This window comes from Hemiscyllium ocellatum, chromosome 19 (assembly GCF_020745735.1).
Source record: "Hemiscyllium ocellatum isolate sHemOce1 chromosome 19, sHemOce1.pat.X.cur, whole genome shotgun sequence".
NCBI classification, from domain to species: Eukaryota; Metazoa; Chordata; class Chondrichthyes; order Orectolobiformes; family Hemiscylliidae; genus Hemiscyllium; species Hemiscyllium ocellatum.
This window is the reverse complement of record NC_083419.1, coordinates 34,735,682-34,751,927: the sequence shown is the minus strand read 5'-3', so window position 1 is coordinate 34,751,927 and position 16,246 is coordinate 34,735,682. Positions and strand designations below refer to the sequence as shown.

The 16,246-nt window shown below is 39.5% G+C and overlaps 1 protein-coding gene across 1 annotated transcript in view; it reads right to left on the bottom strand.

Annotated features, from left to right (window-relative positions):
* The window catches only part of bmt2 (base methyltransferase of 25S rRNA 2 homolog), a 112,047-nt gene that overhangs the window by 8,274 nt on the left and 87,527 nt on the right, over nucleotides 1-16,246 (bottom strand). Inside the window, exon 4 of the mRNA XM_060839360.1 lies at nucleotides 5,479-5,593. Coding sequence (XP_060695343.1) covers nucleotides 5,479-5,593 — 115 coding nt within the window. The remainder of the gene's footprint in view (nucleotides 1-5,478; nucleotides 5,594-16,246) is intronic.

Here is a 16,246-nt window from a genome sequence, read left to right as displayed (position 1 = left end):
TCTCTGTACTGTGTCCTCAATTGCACCCAGAAACTTCTTCCATTGTTGTTGTGCTGTCTTCCTCACTAGGCTCTGTTTCCAGTCGATTTTCATCGGTTCCTCTCTCAGGCCCCTGTAATTACCATTGTACCAATGTCCCACGAAATGAAATCTCTCTCTGCCTCACCAATCTCTTAGCCACATGTTTACTTCCCTAATTTTCTTATCCCTATGCCAATCAGCATATGGCCCGGGCAGTAATCCAGAAATTATGACCTTCGACCTGTTCTTCAATTTCCTTTCTAATGCTCATTACTCCCCAAACAGGTCCTCCTTCCTAGCCTTGCCTTTGTTGTTTGTGTCAACATGGACCACAACAACTGAATCCTCTCCCTCCCACTCCAATATCAAGCCAGTCGGAGATGTCCTGCACCTTGGGACTGGGCAGACAACACACCATGCGGGACTCCTGATCCGGCTCACAAAGGATACTATCTGTCCCCCTAATTATACAATCCCCTATAACAGCTACTTGTGTTTTGGCACCGCCTCTTGAATGGCCTTCTGCTCCATGGTGCCATGGTCAGCTGGTTCTTCCTGTCTACGGCCCTTTTCCTCATCCATACAGGGAGCAAAAATCTCATACCTATCGGACAAGGTCAAGGGTGGAGGCTCCTCCATTTACAGTCACATCTGTTGTTCCTGATCACTAACTGAATTTGAATTACTTAATCTACCGGGTGTGATTGCCTCCTGAAACAAAGTGTCCAGGTAATTCCCCCCCTCCCGAATTTGCCGCAGAGTTTGAAGCTCAGATTTCAGATCTTGTTACATCCCTCCAATCAGAGAACACACTGCTTATACCTAAATCCTGTTTCTTACTTCTGAACCAATTACTAGTCTGTGCCATAAAATTACATCTAATTCTGAGAGCTGTAGCTTTGTTATTAATATTTTGTGTAAAATCCTACCAAATTCCCCCTGCAAATTCATACAGGCGATTCCCATTGACATCCCACAATCCACCATGCAAGTATCCCCTTATAAATTTAACTAGTTTAGGCAACCTTGGCCTATCAAACACAAATCCATGCTGATCCTCTTTGATCATCTCATACTTATCCAAGTAGTCAATCACGGTGAGGATAAAGTGAAACAACCTCCTCAAAATTAAAATTAAACTGATGGGCCTCTTACCCGATTTTCATTTGCCCTTTGTTTTAAAAAAATGTAGTGAAATTTGCAAATTTCCAATCCAAAGACAATTTCTGAATCAGGATAAAACTGGAAAATTCCAGTTATACTTGTGCAATTTTCCTACCTGTTTCTTTAAATATTCTGAGTTGCAAATGATCAGATTCTGGAGATTATTTTACAACATCATTGCTCTTCTGATCTTAAATCTATCAAGATCATTGTCTTAACATATGTTTATGTTTCCTTCTATTGCTGGTATTTTGTTCTGTATCTTCACTACACAAACAGATACAAGGTACTGTTGTGGTTCTGTTCGCCGAGCTGGGAATTTGTGTTGCAGACGTTTCGTCCCCTGTCTAGGTGACATCCTCAGTGTTTGGGAGCCTCCTGTGAAGCGCTTCTGTGATCTTTCCTCCAGCATTTGTAGTGGTTTGAATCTGCCGCTTCCAGTCGTCAGTTCCAGCTGTCCGTTGCAGTGGTCGGTATATTGGGTCCAGGTCGATGTGCTTATTGATTGAATCTGTGGATGAGTGCCATCCTCTAGGAATTCCCTGGCTGTTCTCTGTTTGGCTTGTCCTATAATGGTAGTGTTGTCCCAGTCGAATTCATGTTGCTTGTCATCTGCATGTGTGGCTAAGGATAGCTGGTCGTGTCGTTTCGTGGTTAGTTAGTGTTCATGGATGTGAATCGTTAGCTGTCTTCCTGTTTGTCCTATGTAGTGTTTTGTGCAGTCCTTGCACGAGATTTTGTATACTACGTTGATTTTGCTCATGCTGGGTATCGGGTCCTTCGTTCTGGTGAGGTACTCTTTAATAAGTCTGTCATTTACTTCTATTACTACATATTGCATGCATGAGTCTTTATTCCAAATCTTTCCCTCTCTGTCAATCAGTTTTCTATCCATGAACCTATACTGCTCCCACACATTTTAATTTTATATGCTAATCTCTTTTGTGGGACCAAATTTCCTTTTCTCATTTGTTCTTCATTTTTTTAAAAAAACTTTTTCCTTTAGCTTAGCCTTCCCTTTCAAGCTTTCTTATTCCTTTCTTTTGTCTGGCATTACTTTTTATATATACCTGTAGTTGTTGCTTTCCCCAAGTCTTGCACTTAGCCTTTTATGTTTAACATAGTATTTATCTCTTGTTATGGTTACTTATCATACCAACATGATTATTTTAATACTTCCAATTAGTTGTTGCGAAGTAAATGCGCAAATACAAGATAAGCTAGCAGGTAACATACAAACTGATTATGAAAGCTTCTGTATCTTTGTGAAGAAAAAAACTAGTGAAAATAAACATTGGTCCAAGATGATCAGAAACTGCGAAGTTATATTAGAGAACAACGAGATGGCAGACTAACTAAACCTATATTTTAGTTCTGTCTTCACAGAGGACGACACAAAATACAGAGGAACACAGTCTAGTGTGAGAGAGATGAACTCAAGGACATCAGTATTAGTAGGAAATGATACTGGGGAAATTGATGGGATTAAAGGCCAATAAATCTCAAGGACTCAATAATGTATATCCCAGAATATTTAAAGAAGTGACTCTAGAAATGGTGGATATGTTGGTGATCATCTTGCAAGACACTGGAACTATTCCTATGGATTTGAAGGTAGCTAATGTAACCTCATTATTTAAAAAGGGAGGTAGAGAGAAAACAGGGAATTATAGATGAGTTAGTTTTACTATTGGGTAATTGGGAAAATGCTAGAGTTCATTATAAAAGATTTAATAGCAAAGCACTTGGCAAACAGTCACAGGATAGGACAGGGTCAGCATGGATATATGAAAGGGAAAACATGCAAGACAAATCTATTGGAACTTTCCGAGGATGTAACTAGTGGAGTTGATAAAGGGGAACCAGCAGATGTGGTTTTAGAAGGCATTTGATAAGGTCCCACAAAAGAGATTAGCATATAAAATTAAAATGTGTGGGAGCAGTATAGGTTCATGGATAGAAAACTGATTGACAGAGAGGGAAAGATAGAATAGAAATAAAGAGGTTATTTTCTGAGTGGCAGCCTGTCACCAATGGGATACCACTTGGATCAATGCTTGGACCCTAGATATTCACAATATATATTAATGATTTAGATAAGGGAACTAAATGTAATACACTACCTCCAAGTTTGCAGACACTGCAAAGCTGGGTGGGAAAGTGAAATGTGAGGAAGATTCACCAATGCTTTACAAAGATTACACCAAATGGAAGATTGCAAAACCAGGATGTCAAACTTCCATCTTTACCTAAGAGGAGATCTGATCCAGAAGAAAGCATTTGTAATGGTCAATGCCCAGCTATAAGCACGTGTCAAAGCTATGCTGCTTTCTGACTTTGACTATTGACGTGGCTGGATTCAACAAAAAAACTGTAAAAGAATGATCCTGCTAGGATGCATATTTAATATCATCCTTGTCAGTATAAAGGGTTGATGAACTTGAAACTCAAATTATATCTAACAGAAATTATATATTTTAAAATCTTTTAGCCCTACTTTAAACAAAAAACATTGCACTTGTAGACAGCTCTGCTCACAAAGCTGACTGCATTCCTGGACTGAATTGATTCCCACAATCCTTTCCACAAATTGTACCCATTTAAAGATCTTCATGAAGGCTCTTAGAAAGAAACAGCATCTTCCTAATAGTCTTTGATGATAGCTGAAAATGTGTTGCTGGTTAAAGCACAGCAGGTTAGGCAGCATCCAAGGAACAGGAAATTCGACGTTTCGGGCCAGAGCCCTTCATCCTGATGAAGGGCTCTGGCCCGAAACGTCAAATTTCCTGTTCCTTGGATGCTGCCTAACCTGCTGTGCTTTAACCAGCAACACATTTTCAGCTCTGATCTCCAGCATCTGCAGACCTCACTTTTTACTCAAGTCTTTGATGATAATCAACTACAAAATAGTTACTATCTAAAATTACTAAAATTACTTAAAATTAAAATCTTAAACTACTAAATAGGTTACCAAAGTTGAATAAGAATATTTTCAGTTGTTTAAAATGTGGCTCAACATGTGGTGGACAAGATTAAAAATGCAGATTTATTGTATTAATAAAATTGCAAAAGATTGCCACTTTTAAAAATAAAGGAAAATTTTGAAATGCAGAAACTGTTAGATAACGTTGCTCTATTATGCTCATTGTGTTTGGTAATAGAGATATGAATTTGAATGGAAACCTGGGCAAAAAAAAGTGAGAAAATTTCACAATTATGAGTGCAATTTGATTACAACCAAAACAATAATTCTTTGGATTACAGACTTTACCTTTGCATCTGAACTTCATTCAAAACCACTGCTCACTGCCCTAGCATGTCATTTGGATTATTGTGCATTGATTAATTAGTATAATTTGCCACTACACTCAATGTGCACTCATCTAATTTGAACCTCTTGGATAATATCCTTTCCTCCCTGTGATTCCTAAAGTTATAAACAAGAATAATTACAACTCTAATTTCTGTGGAACTTCATGGTCAGCACTTCCATTGTGAAAATTATCTTCGCACCATCAGTCTTTGCTGTGTACCTTTCAGTTTATAAATTTAGCTTAAAGCTTTACCACTATCCTTTGAGCACTTTTATTGTGACTTAGGTTATTTGGGGCACGGTTAAATAGTTTTCTGAAATCCTCTGAACAGTTAATGAACATCCACTGTCTTATCCTTATCAATCAGATTTGCAGTTCCTTCAGAAAACTAGTTGATCAAAATCATAGAGTCAAAGTGATATACAGCATGGAAACAGACCCTTATATCCAACTTGTCCATGCCAACCAGACATCCCAACCTAACTTTGTCCCATTTGCCAGCACTTGACCCATATCCCTATAAACCCTTCCTATTCAGATACCCAGATGCTTTTTAAATGTTGCAATTGTACCAATCTCCATCACTTCCTCTGGCAGCTCATTCCATACACGTTCCACCCTCTGTGTGAAAAGTTGCTCCTTTTATATTTTTCCCCTCTCACCCTAAACCTATGCCCTCTAGTTCTGGACTCCCCAACCCCAGGGAAAAGACTTGTCTATTTATCCTATCCGTGCCCCTCATGATTTTATAAACCTCTATAAGGTCACCCCTCAGCCTCTGATGCTCCAGGGAAAACAGTCCCAGCCTATTCAGCCTCTCCCTATAGCTCAAATCCTCCAAGCCTTGCAACATCCTTGTAAATCAATTCCTATTTTCTAAACATCTATGCTAGCTTGCTCCAGTCTTCCAAACAATTGCTTATGTCTAATCTATGTTCATTTCTAAAGTACTATGTATATGTATATTTATATAACGTACCTCCACTGCAGGCACAATGTCAATGCCAACAGCTAGAAATTCATCAAACTTCAAAAATGGATTAAAGCAGCTTCCAACATCCAGTAATCTGATCTTTCCTGAAAAACATACCAAACTGGAAAAGAAAATGGTTACAGTCAAATGATTAAAGCCAATAAGACTGAACATCATTATGTTAGGATACATCAAGTCACATAAACATACTGAATGGGTTGACATAAAGAAAGTACAAACTTAGGTATAAAATATTTTATAAACAGATTTTAAATATGCTTTCCTTGTCCATCAAAGTAAAATTCACAGTGAATTGGAGCTCTACATTTGCTAAAAAGCCTCAGTTTTGCAAAGAAGTACATTATTCTGTGTGCGAAGCTAGACAGTATCAGATGGTTAACTAAAACAAAACAGAAAATGCTGGAATCACTCAGCAGGCCAGGCAGCATCTATGAAGAGACAAACTAAGTTCATAGGTGGAATGTTCCATTTTGGATCTTAATTATAGCATTGAGCGTATTAAGTATTGTCACTTGCATGATATCATGGTTTTCAATTTATTATTTATACAGGTGAGTGGAGTAGTGAATCTCATGGGACTGGCACACAGAGCATTCTCATTTGCAGTGGAACCTTCTGGATTTGAAGATCTGAGCACCATACATAAAGGTTTCCTAGACAGCATTTTGCTTGGTGTAAGCCTGCAGTTGATTGTCCTGTGTCTTGGAGATAAAACATAGAACACAGAACTATACAGCACAGGAATGGGTCCTTCAGCCCACAATTTTGTGCTGAACATGACACCAAATTAAACTAATTCCTTCTGTTTGCCATTGGCCCATATCCCTCCATTGCTTGCCTATTGACATGCTTATCTAAAAGTCTCTTAAATGCCCCTAATGTTTCTGCCTCCACCACCTGGCAGTACATTCCACACTCCTACCTCACACAGTGTAAAAACCTTGACCCTCACATCTCTTTTGAACTTTCCCCCTCTCACCTTAAATGCATGTCCCCTGGTGTTCGACATTTCAACTCTGGGAAAAAAGATTCTGACTATGAACATAGAATCATAGAATCCCTACAGTGTGAAAGCAGGTCATTCAGCCCATCGAGTCCATACTGAAGAGGAGCCCACCCCCTGCGCCCCCATGACCCTGCATTTTCCACGGCTAATCCACATAGTCTGCACATCCCTGCAAACTATGTGGCAATTTACCATGGCCAATCTACCTAACCTGCACATCATTTGGACTGTGGGAGGAAACTGAAGCATCCAGAGAAAACCCACCCAGACATGGGGAGAATGTGCAAACTCCACACAGATAGTAGCCCGAGGCTGAAAATGAACCTTGGTCCCTGGTGCTGTTCGGCAGTAGCTTCCTAATCACTGACTGTAGTGTGCTCAGGATGTGTATATATACTCAAAAAGCTCAAGCACTGAACACAAAACAATGTGTTTGGAAAGGCAAGGATTGATTCGAGATAGTCAACATGGCTTTGTATATGAGAAATCATGTCTCACAAACTTGATTGAGTGTTTTGAACAAAGAGGATCAATGAGGGCAGAGTGGTAGATGTGATCTATGTGGACTTCAGTAAGGTTCCCCATTGGAGACAGATTAGCAAGGTTAGATCTCATGGAATACAGGGGGAGCTAGCCATTTGGACACAGAACTGGCTCAAAGGTAGAAGACAGAGGGTTGTGGTGAATGTTTGTTTTTCAGACAAGAGGCCTGTGACCAATGGAGTGCTCAAGGATTGGTGCTGGGTCCACTACTTTTCGTCATTTATATATCTGATTTGGATGTGAGCATAAGAGGTATGGTTAGGAAGTTTGCAAATGACACCAAAATTGTAGGTGTAGTGGACAGCGACGAAGGTTACCTCTGATTACGACGGGATCTTGATCAGATGGGCCAATGGGCTGAGAAGTGGCAGATTTAAATAAATGCAAGGTGCTACAGTTTGAGAAAGCAGATCTTAGCAGGGCTTATACACTTAATGGTAAGGTCCCAAGGAGTGATACTGACCAAAGCGACCTTAGAGTATAGCTCCCTGGAAGTACAATTGCAGGTAGGTAGGATAGTGAAGGACGAGTTTGGTGTGCTTTCCTTTATTGGTCAGAGTATTGAGTACAGGATTTGGAAGATCATGTTGCAATTGTGCAGGACATTGGTTACGCCATTTTTGGAATATCGCGTGCAATTCTGGTCTCCTTCCTATTGAAAGGATGTTTTGAAACTTGAAAGTGTTCAGAAGAGATTTACAAGGATGTTGCCAGGGTTGGATGATTTGAGTTATAGGCTGGGGCTGTTTCCCTGGAGCATTGGAGACTGAGGGGTGACCTTATCGAGGTTTAAAAAATCATGAGGGGCATGGATAGGATAAATAGACCAAGTCTATTCCCTGGAGTCGAGGAATCCAGAACTAGAGGGCATAGGATGAGAGGAGAAAGATATAAGAGAGACCAAAGGGGCAACTTCTTTACGCAGAGGGTGATACGTGCATGGAACAAGCTGCCAGAGGAAGTGGTGGAGGCTGGTACAATTGCAAGATTTAAAAGGCATTTGGATGGGTATATGAATAGGAAGGGTTTGGAGGGATCCTGGCTGGTGGGACTAGATTGGGTTGGGATATCTGGTCGTCATGGACGAGTTGGACCAATGTGTTTGCTTCTATGCTGTACAAGTCTATGACTCTGACAACCAAGCTGAATTCTCCTCTTCTTCTGTCAGCAGGATAAGAGGAGGGAGAGACCCCTGCGCAGAAGGCGGCTGCCAGATATATGAATCCTCATTGCCACTGAATACAGAGCACAGAGCTGGCAAAGGAGAACCCTGATTTTTCCTAGGCTGATGAAGAAACAGGAAGGATCCAAGAAGCTAGTGTGGAAGGCTGCAGTCTTCTTTTATCCCGATGTGCATGGATTGCCAGACATTAATCTAATTAAGGAAACTGAGCATACGTAATAATTAATCTTTTTCCCTTCACCACAACAGATACAAGTGAGCACAGGATGAAGAAGCAGAAGACATTTGGAATTAAGAATCTACTGATGACTGTGAAACCATTGTCAATTGTGAGGAAAACCTATCTGGTTTACTAATGCCATTTAGTGAAGGAAACTGCTGTCATTAGTGGGCATGGTCTGTATGTGACTCTATATCCACAGCAATGACATTGACTCTTAAGTGTCCTCTGGACAATTGGAGGTGGACAATAAATGCTGGTCTGGCCAGCAACATCCACATCCTGTGAATAATTAGGAAAACAACACCCCAACCTTGCTATATTAGTACACTGCCTTGGAGGATGAAGTCTCTGAAACCTCACAGGCAACAGCAACATGGCTTTTATCTCTCCATTATAACATTTGTTTCTATTTCTAATGCATAGAAGTTTACCACTATTAATCTCTTCCTTTGTATGCAGCTTATAGCAGCTTTACAATCAGTTTTTAAGCTACTAATTAAAATCAATATATTTTACTCTTTCCACAGTCACAATTGTTGCCATTATCAACAAAGAAGAAAAAAACAAATATGAATTTCTGTACTTTCCTCTACAAAAATTTGGCAAGGGTCTTTAGACATCACCTTCCCAACACACAGCCACTACTGCCTAGAAGGACAAAGCCATTTGATGGATAGGAATAACACCACCTGCAATTTCCTCTCCAAGTCACTCACCATCCGGATTTGGTAATGTATCGCTGTTCCTTCAGTGCTGCTGTTTCAAAATTTTGTAAATACCAGCTGAACAGCAATGTAGGTGTATCTACACCAAATAATGGGAAATATATGCTGTGTCAGCCAGCAACATCCTCATCCCCTGAATGGATTAGACAAATGGTTCCAGCAACTCACTATAATATTATTTCCTGTATGAAAGGAAAACTCCTTAAATTTCATTAACTAAAGGAAACTCCCTTTTCAGAGCTATACACATGACTAACAATTTCTCTGGGCTATTTTCCTTGGAGTGACCTTAAAGAGGTTTACAAAATCATGAGGTGTATGGATAGGGTAAGTAGACAAGATTTTTTTCCTAGGGTGGGGGAGTTCAAAACTAGAGGGCATAGATTTGGGTGAGCAGAAAAAGATTTAAAAATGGACGTGAGGGGCAGCTTTTTCACACAGAGGGTGGTGCGTATATGGAATGAGCTGCCAGAGGAAGTGCAGGATGCTGGTACAATGACAACATTTAAAAGGCATCTGGATGGGTATCTGAATTAGAAGGGTTGAGGAGGATATGGGTCAAAACCTGGCAAATGGGACTAGATTACTTTAGAATATCTGGTTGGCATAGACAAGTTGGACCGAAGGGTTTGTTTCCATGCTGTACAACTCTATGAATCCCTGTCTCTATGGATATAAACATTCCCAAGATGTGTAAATAAACGTCAATAGTTAAAATTACTTCATAAATATTATACTAATTAAATTAGTTCTGTATAATTTGACAAACAGCAATTAAAAAATGAAGATGTAAATAAATTAATGCCAACATTGAAGTGAATGGAGAAAACTGCATTTTCTAAGCAACATGTACAATGAAGTAGTAATATCAATCTATTAAAGAATTGAAAAACTTCACAGTAAAGGTAATTGATGATATAACTATACCATTTAAAGGTTTTGAAAAAGCACACACAGTATTTTCAATAATAAAACAATGAATTGCTTTTGTATTAATATAAACAGAAGTGTTGGAGAAACTTAACAGGTCTGAGAACATCTGTGGAGAATGGAACAGTTAAACTATTGAGCCCAATATGACTTCTCCCTGGAAAGGTTCTAAAGGTGATCTCCAGTGTCTGCTAGGGCCCCTTGATGGCATGCTCAATCAAGTACAGCCATGTGTCAAGAATGGTCACTCTCACCTCCCCCTGAATTTCAGCCCTTTTGTTCATGTTTGAACCAAAGTTGCAATGAGGTCAGGAGCCATGTGTTCCCAGCGAAACCAGAACTAAATGTCACTGAGCAGCTTATTGCTGCTTGATAGCACTGCTGATGACATATTGCATCACTTTAATGATGACAGAGACTACAGTGATGGACTGGTATTTGGCCAGAGTCAAAAATGTGTAGTGCTAGAAAAGCACAGCAGGACAGGCAGCATCCGAGGTGCAAGAGGCATAAGCCCTTCTTCAGGAATGTTGGAGGGTGGGTGGGGGTGCTGTGAGATAAATAGGAGGATGGAGGTGGAGGGAAGGTAGCTGTGAAGGCGATAGCTAGATGCAGGGGGGAGGTCATAGTGAAAGGTCAAAGGGGGAAGGTGGAATCCTCAATTTCTCCTGATATTTGGCCAGGTTGTATTGACCTACATTTTGGGGCAAAGCTGAGCAATTTTCCACAGTGTCCTGTAGAGGCCAGTAGGCAGCTGTACTGGAACAGCTTGGCAAGGAGCACAGCAAGTTGTGAAACACACATCTTCAGTAATATTGCAGGAATGTTGTCAGGACACAAGACTTGGCATTATCCAGTTCCTCCAGCTGTTTCTCATTGTCACATGGAGTGAATTAAACTGGCTGAAGATTGGTATTTGTGATGCTGGGGTTCAGTGGAGAAGGCCAGGATGGATCATCCACTCAGCACTTCTGTCTGAAGATGGTGAGTGTACTTCAGGCTTAGCTTTTGCGCTGATATTTTAGTTACCTCCATTAGTAAGGATGGGGTTGTTTGTAGAGCTGTGTCCTCCTCAAGGGAGTTGTTTAATTGTCCACCATCATTTATGACTGGTGTGGCAGGACTGCGTGCTTAGGTATGATTAATTGGTTGTGGATTCACTTAACTTCTATCACTTACTGTTTATATGCTTCTATACAAAGTAATCTTGTACTCCAAACATTATAGAAGATTGAGGGATGATATAATTTTGATTTCTGCATTTTGGAACGAATTGATTTAGGATAAGCTTTTTCACTGCTAGAGGAGTGTAAAACAAGGAGACAATCTTAAAATCAGAGCCAAACCAGGAACAAAAAGGCAATTTCTTCATCCAAAAGTGGTAAAAGCATGGAACTCGTACAAAAGGCAGTATATATTAAAGCTGGGATTGATGGATTTTTATTAGCAATGGTCAGAATATGGATAGAGATAGATTACAGATCAGTCATAATTTACTGAATGGTGGCATCGAATCAAGGGGTTGTATGGCCTTTTGCTATATTCTTCACTGCAAGAAACTGGTGATATACAGGTGGTAAAACACTGTGGTGATTAAAACAGTTAGGCAGTTTACTAATTAAAGGTTGGAGCAACTTTAATGTAGAATTATGAATAGAGAAGCATGAGGAGTAGTACTTACAATCAGTACGCACAGCATGGATTGTAAACTCAATTAGACGTATGGATCAATGTTAACATTTTCAATTTTAAATTGGTGCCGTTTTGTGACTCGAAATGAATAACCAGTTACTACATTATGAGACCAATAAGCCTAACGAGTGAGATTTGGTGGGTTTGTTAACAATCAGAGTTACTGTCGATCAAATGCCATCAAAACAACAGATGGAATAACTGTGTTAACATTGGTTAATACAGGTGTACATTTCCAATATCTTATATCCTTTGTTTACTAACATCTTGCAATTACAACTCTAAAAATCAGAAGCAAACATGGTGATCCTCTCTTACCACAGCTACATCAGGAAACAATTCTACCCTCCACCCACTACAATTCATTCTTTCCATATAATACATATTTCTGCTGGACAATATTTGAAATCCTATTGGAAGATGTTTTATACATCAGTTTCATTTTGCATTGCCAAAGTAATAACAATCTGCTTCTAAACCAAGCAATTGCACTACAACATTAAAACTGCACGTAGAAGTTAGAGACATTTTTAAAAATTCTCAACAAGATAGTGCATTTTTAACTTTGCTGAAAAGGTTGACAGTAATAGCGTACTGTGCAATAAACGGATGAAGAATCAGTGTGAATTTTAAGCTACTCGCAACATCAATGAGCTGGAAAAAAACAAGATAATTACCTTTCAGTGAAATTTGTTCACAAGGGAGCAAACTGATACAAAAAAAAGGATAATCATAGTCAGCTACAAACTCCAGTACGTGACAAAGTTGTGGAAACAGCTGTCTCTGAAGAGCAACATTACTATTAGCACTTTATTTGACATGCTAGATTAATTGAATACTACATTTCAATCGCTTGTCTTTCAGCAGTAATTGTAACAAACAGGTGCATGTAAAATTTAATATATCATGCATATACAGTATTGTACAATATGCTAGAAAATGGTGTTCAAATTAATTAACAGAAAAGAGGATAGAAAGACAAGCCTTGGGGAACAAAATTAACCTATTGTTCTCATTATATTAATTATGCTTTCCAATGGCAATCCATATTTAGTGAAGTATCCTTTTATTGGTCCACCATCAACCTACATTCAATAACTTCTGAAGATAATTACAGAATCGTTGACATTGTTAAAAGTGCCTGACAATATCAGAATTAAGACTGATACTTCAGAATATTTACAACTGAAATTAGAAAATGTTTTTTGTTTTCTTTCTTTCAGCAACTACAGTACTTTTATTAATCATGCAATGCAGGTTCTGAAGAAAAATGCAATACTGTGGCGTAAATTAAAATGTTTCGTATATTGCTTGGCAACTGTGCTTCTTCCCAGGCTGTATTAAGTAATTGTAATATATTTTCAGGAACCATTTCGTCAGTTCACAGTCACAGCTTGGCTCAGTGTTGCTATTTCCAGCTCTGGGTTAGAGGAAATTGTGGGACCGAGTTCCACAGCAGGACACTTGCACATAATTTAGGCTAATTCTGCAGCGCTGTGCAAAGATGATGATGAGATGTTAAACTAAGGTATGAGTGAAGCGAAATACCACTTTACACTTCAAAACAAATTGCAGCTCATCATCAACTGAAGCAGCTCCAAACCAGATTTGCTGGCGCTTCATTTCATTGCTGTTTGTGCACTTGCAGCAACCGACTTCTTCAAAATAAATTTCATGGTTCTGAAGCATTTTTGTACATCCTGAAATCATTGGGGCCATTATATATGCCTGCACATTTCTTCGTTACAACTACAAGGTATCTTTAAAATTAGCAAAGCATCAAATCCTTGTCAATTAGGTATATATTTAAAACTGAACCAACAGCAGTCTGTTACTTGATGCTGACAATAAGACAAGCATCACAAAAGCTGCAGTGTGGAACTGACCGAGAACGCTGAACTGCAAGGCCACCTAGTCTACACGGTCAGTGCACTCCTCTTGCAGTGAAACCTGGAGAAAATATGATAAACGTGAAAAAAAGCTGAACAATCTCCACCTTTGTTCTCTCAGATGTATCCTTCGGATCTCTTGTCAGGTCAAGATCACCACCTCAGAAGTCCTGCAGCACACCAACTCAATAATTGCTTATTGCTAATCCAATGTTATCTGTGCTACCTTTTTAACTTACTTATTCACTTCTGGGACATGACCACTGTGACATGAACCATAACCTTACAAGACAGACGCCTGCCACTGGTGTATTACTCACTTCTGGGATATGAGCTTTGCTGGTTGGCCAACATTTATTGCACATCCCAAATTGACCTCGAGGTGATAGTGGTGAGTTGCTCAACCTTGGTCATCAGATGGATAACAACCATATATCCAAAGACCTTCTTATACTGAACTAGCCGTTTGACCATGACCTCCTTGGCACCTTCCTTTACAAGGGCATCTTCAAATGAGACATGAAGATGATGGACTTTGACACTGAAGTCTGGGAGATAGTCACTGGTAGCCATGATCCCAAGACACGGACTTTCTGGGAAGGCATTAAATGAGGCAAGTAGCAAAAGAAACTGAGCTGGCTGTGAAGAGAGTCCAGAGAAACTAGTAGCCAGAAAATTGCACACTTTCCAAATATGACAGAGACTGCCACGTCAGAGTGGGGCACTTGGGGCTCCTCACCTGGCAAAGTTAAACACAAAGTTGACCACTGTAACACGAACCATAACCTTACAAGACAGAAGCCTGCCACTGGTGTATTATTATGATATAATGAACAAAAATTGATGCGCAAAGTTAAATTAAAAAGCAAGACCCCAACAGTAGTAATCACAGGAGTACTCCCAATGCCACATGCTAGTAAGCATAAAAGCAAGAGGAACAATTAATTGAACACATGACTGGAGAACTCAGGTAGGAGGAGAATCAAATTCCTAAGACCTTACAAATTAGACAGGATACATTTTAACAGAACTGGATGAATATTTTTGCAAGGCGATTTGCTTGTGCTGTTGGAGTTTTAACTTAGTTTTTAGAGGATAAAAACCTTGAACGGTAAACCAAAGTTGCAGGTCATAATAGGAAACAGAAAAGCTATTATGGACACTAGAAGAGCAACAAAGCCAAGCATCGAGTATGCTTCAAGTGGGGAATGATATAAAAAAGACAAATGCCACTATATATGAATGTAAATAGTATTTGCAACAAGGTAATGATCTAAAGGCACAAATACAGATAAATTGTTATTACATAATTGCCATTACAGAAATATGACTGCATATTAACCATGACTGAGAATTGAATATTCAAGGATAAGTAATATTTAGGGAGGACAATCTAGGGGACAGAATTAATCTACACTCAAAGGCCGGGATTAATCAAGAAGAGGCAGCATGGTTTTATTAAGAACAAAGAACAGTACAGCACTGGAACAGGTCCTTCGGCCCACCAAGACTGCACTGACATTTGGCACCATTCTAAACTAAAAACCTTTTGCCTCTCCTTATCCGTCTATTCTTTGCCAATTCATGTATCTGTCAAGATGCCTCTTGAATGTCATAATTGTAGCTGCTTCTGCCACCCCCTCTGGCAGCACATTCCAGACATTTACCAACCTCTGTGGAAAATAATTATCTCTCAAATTTCCTTTAAATGCTGCTCCATTTACCTTAATCCTATGTCCTCAAGTAATTGACATTAGTACCCTAGGCAAAAGACTCCGACTACAGTCCATTCTTCTCAATTTTGTAAACAACGGCGCCCCTCAGCCTCCTGCATTTAAGTGAAAATAAACCAAGTTTGTTCAATTTCACATCCTAAAACCCTCCAAAATAGGCAATATCTTGGTAAACCTTTTTGAACACTCTCCAAAGTTGCATGTCCACTGGTCCCTTAAGATATCAGGACAGACAGAAAAGTAGTTAAGAAGGTATGTGGGACACATGCCTTTATTAGCTGAGGCATCAGCTTTAAAAGGGAGGGAGATTATGCTGGATAAACCAATGGTTAGGTCACAAGTAAAGTACTGTGAGCAGTTCTGCAATCCACATCATAAGAGGGATATGATAGCAAGGAAGAGTGCAGAGGAGATTCACCAACATATTTTCTAGTCTGGAGTGTTTTACTTATAAAGTGGGATTGGATAGACTGGGGATGTTTTCCTTGGAGCAGAGGAAACCGAGGGAAGGCATACTTGAGATGAATAAAATTCTGAGAGGCGTAAATAGGGTAAACAAGAAGAAACTTAACTATGGAAGTATCAATGACGAGAAGGCATAGATTTGAGATATGGGGCAGGATGTTTAGAAGGAATGGGAGGAAAAGTGATTTCACCCAAAAGGTGATAGGAATCAGGAACGCTGCCTGTAAGGGTGGTGGAGGCAGAAGCCCTCAATGTTTAAAAGGTGTTCAGATATGCACATGCAATGCCACATATGCTAGGCTATGGGCCAAGTGCTGGAAAATGGGATTACGGAATAGTTAGCTGCTTGTTTCTGATCAATGCT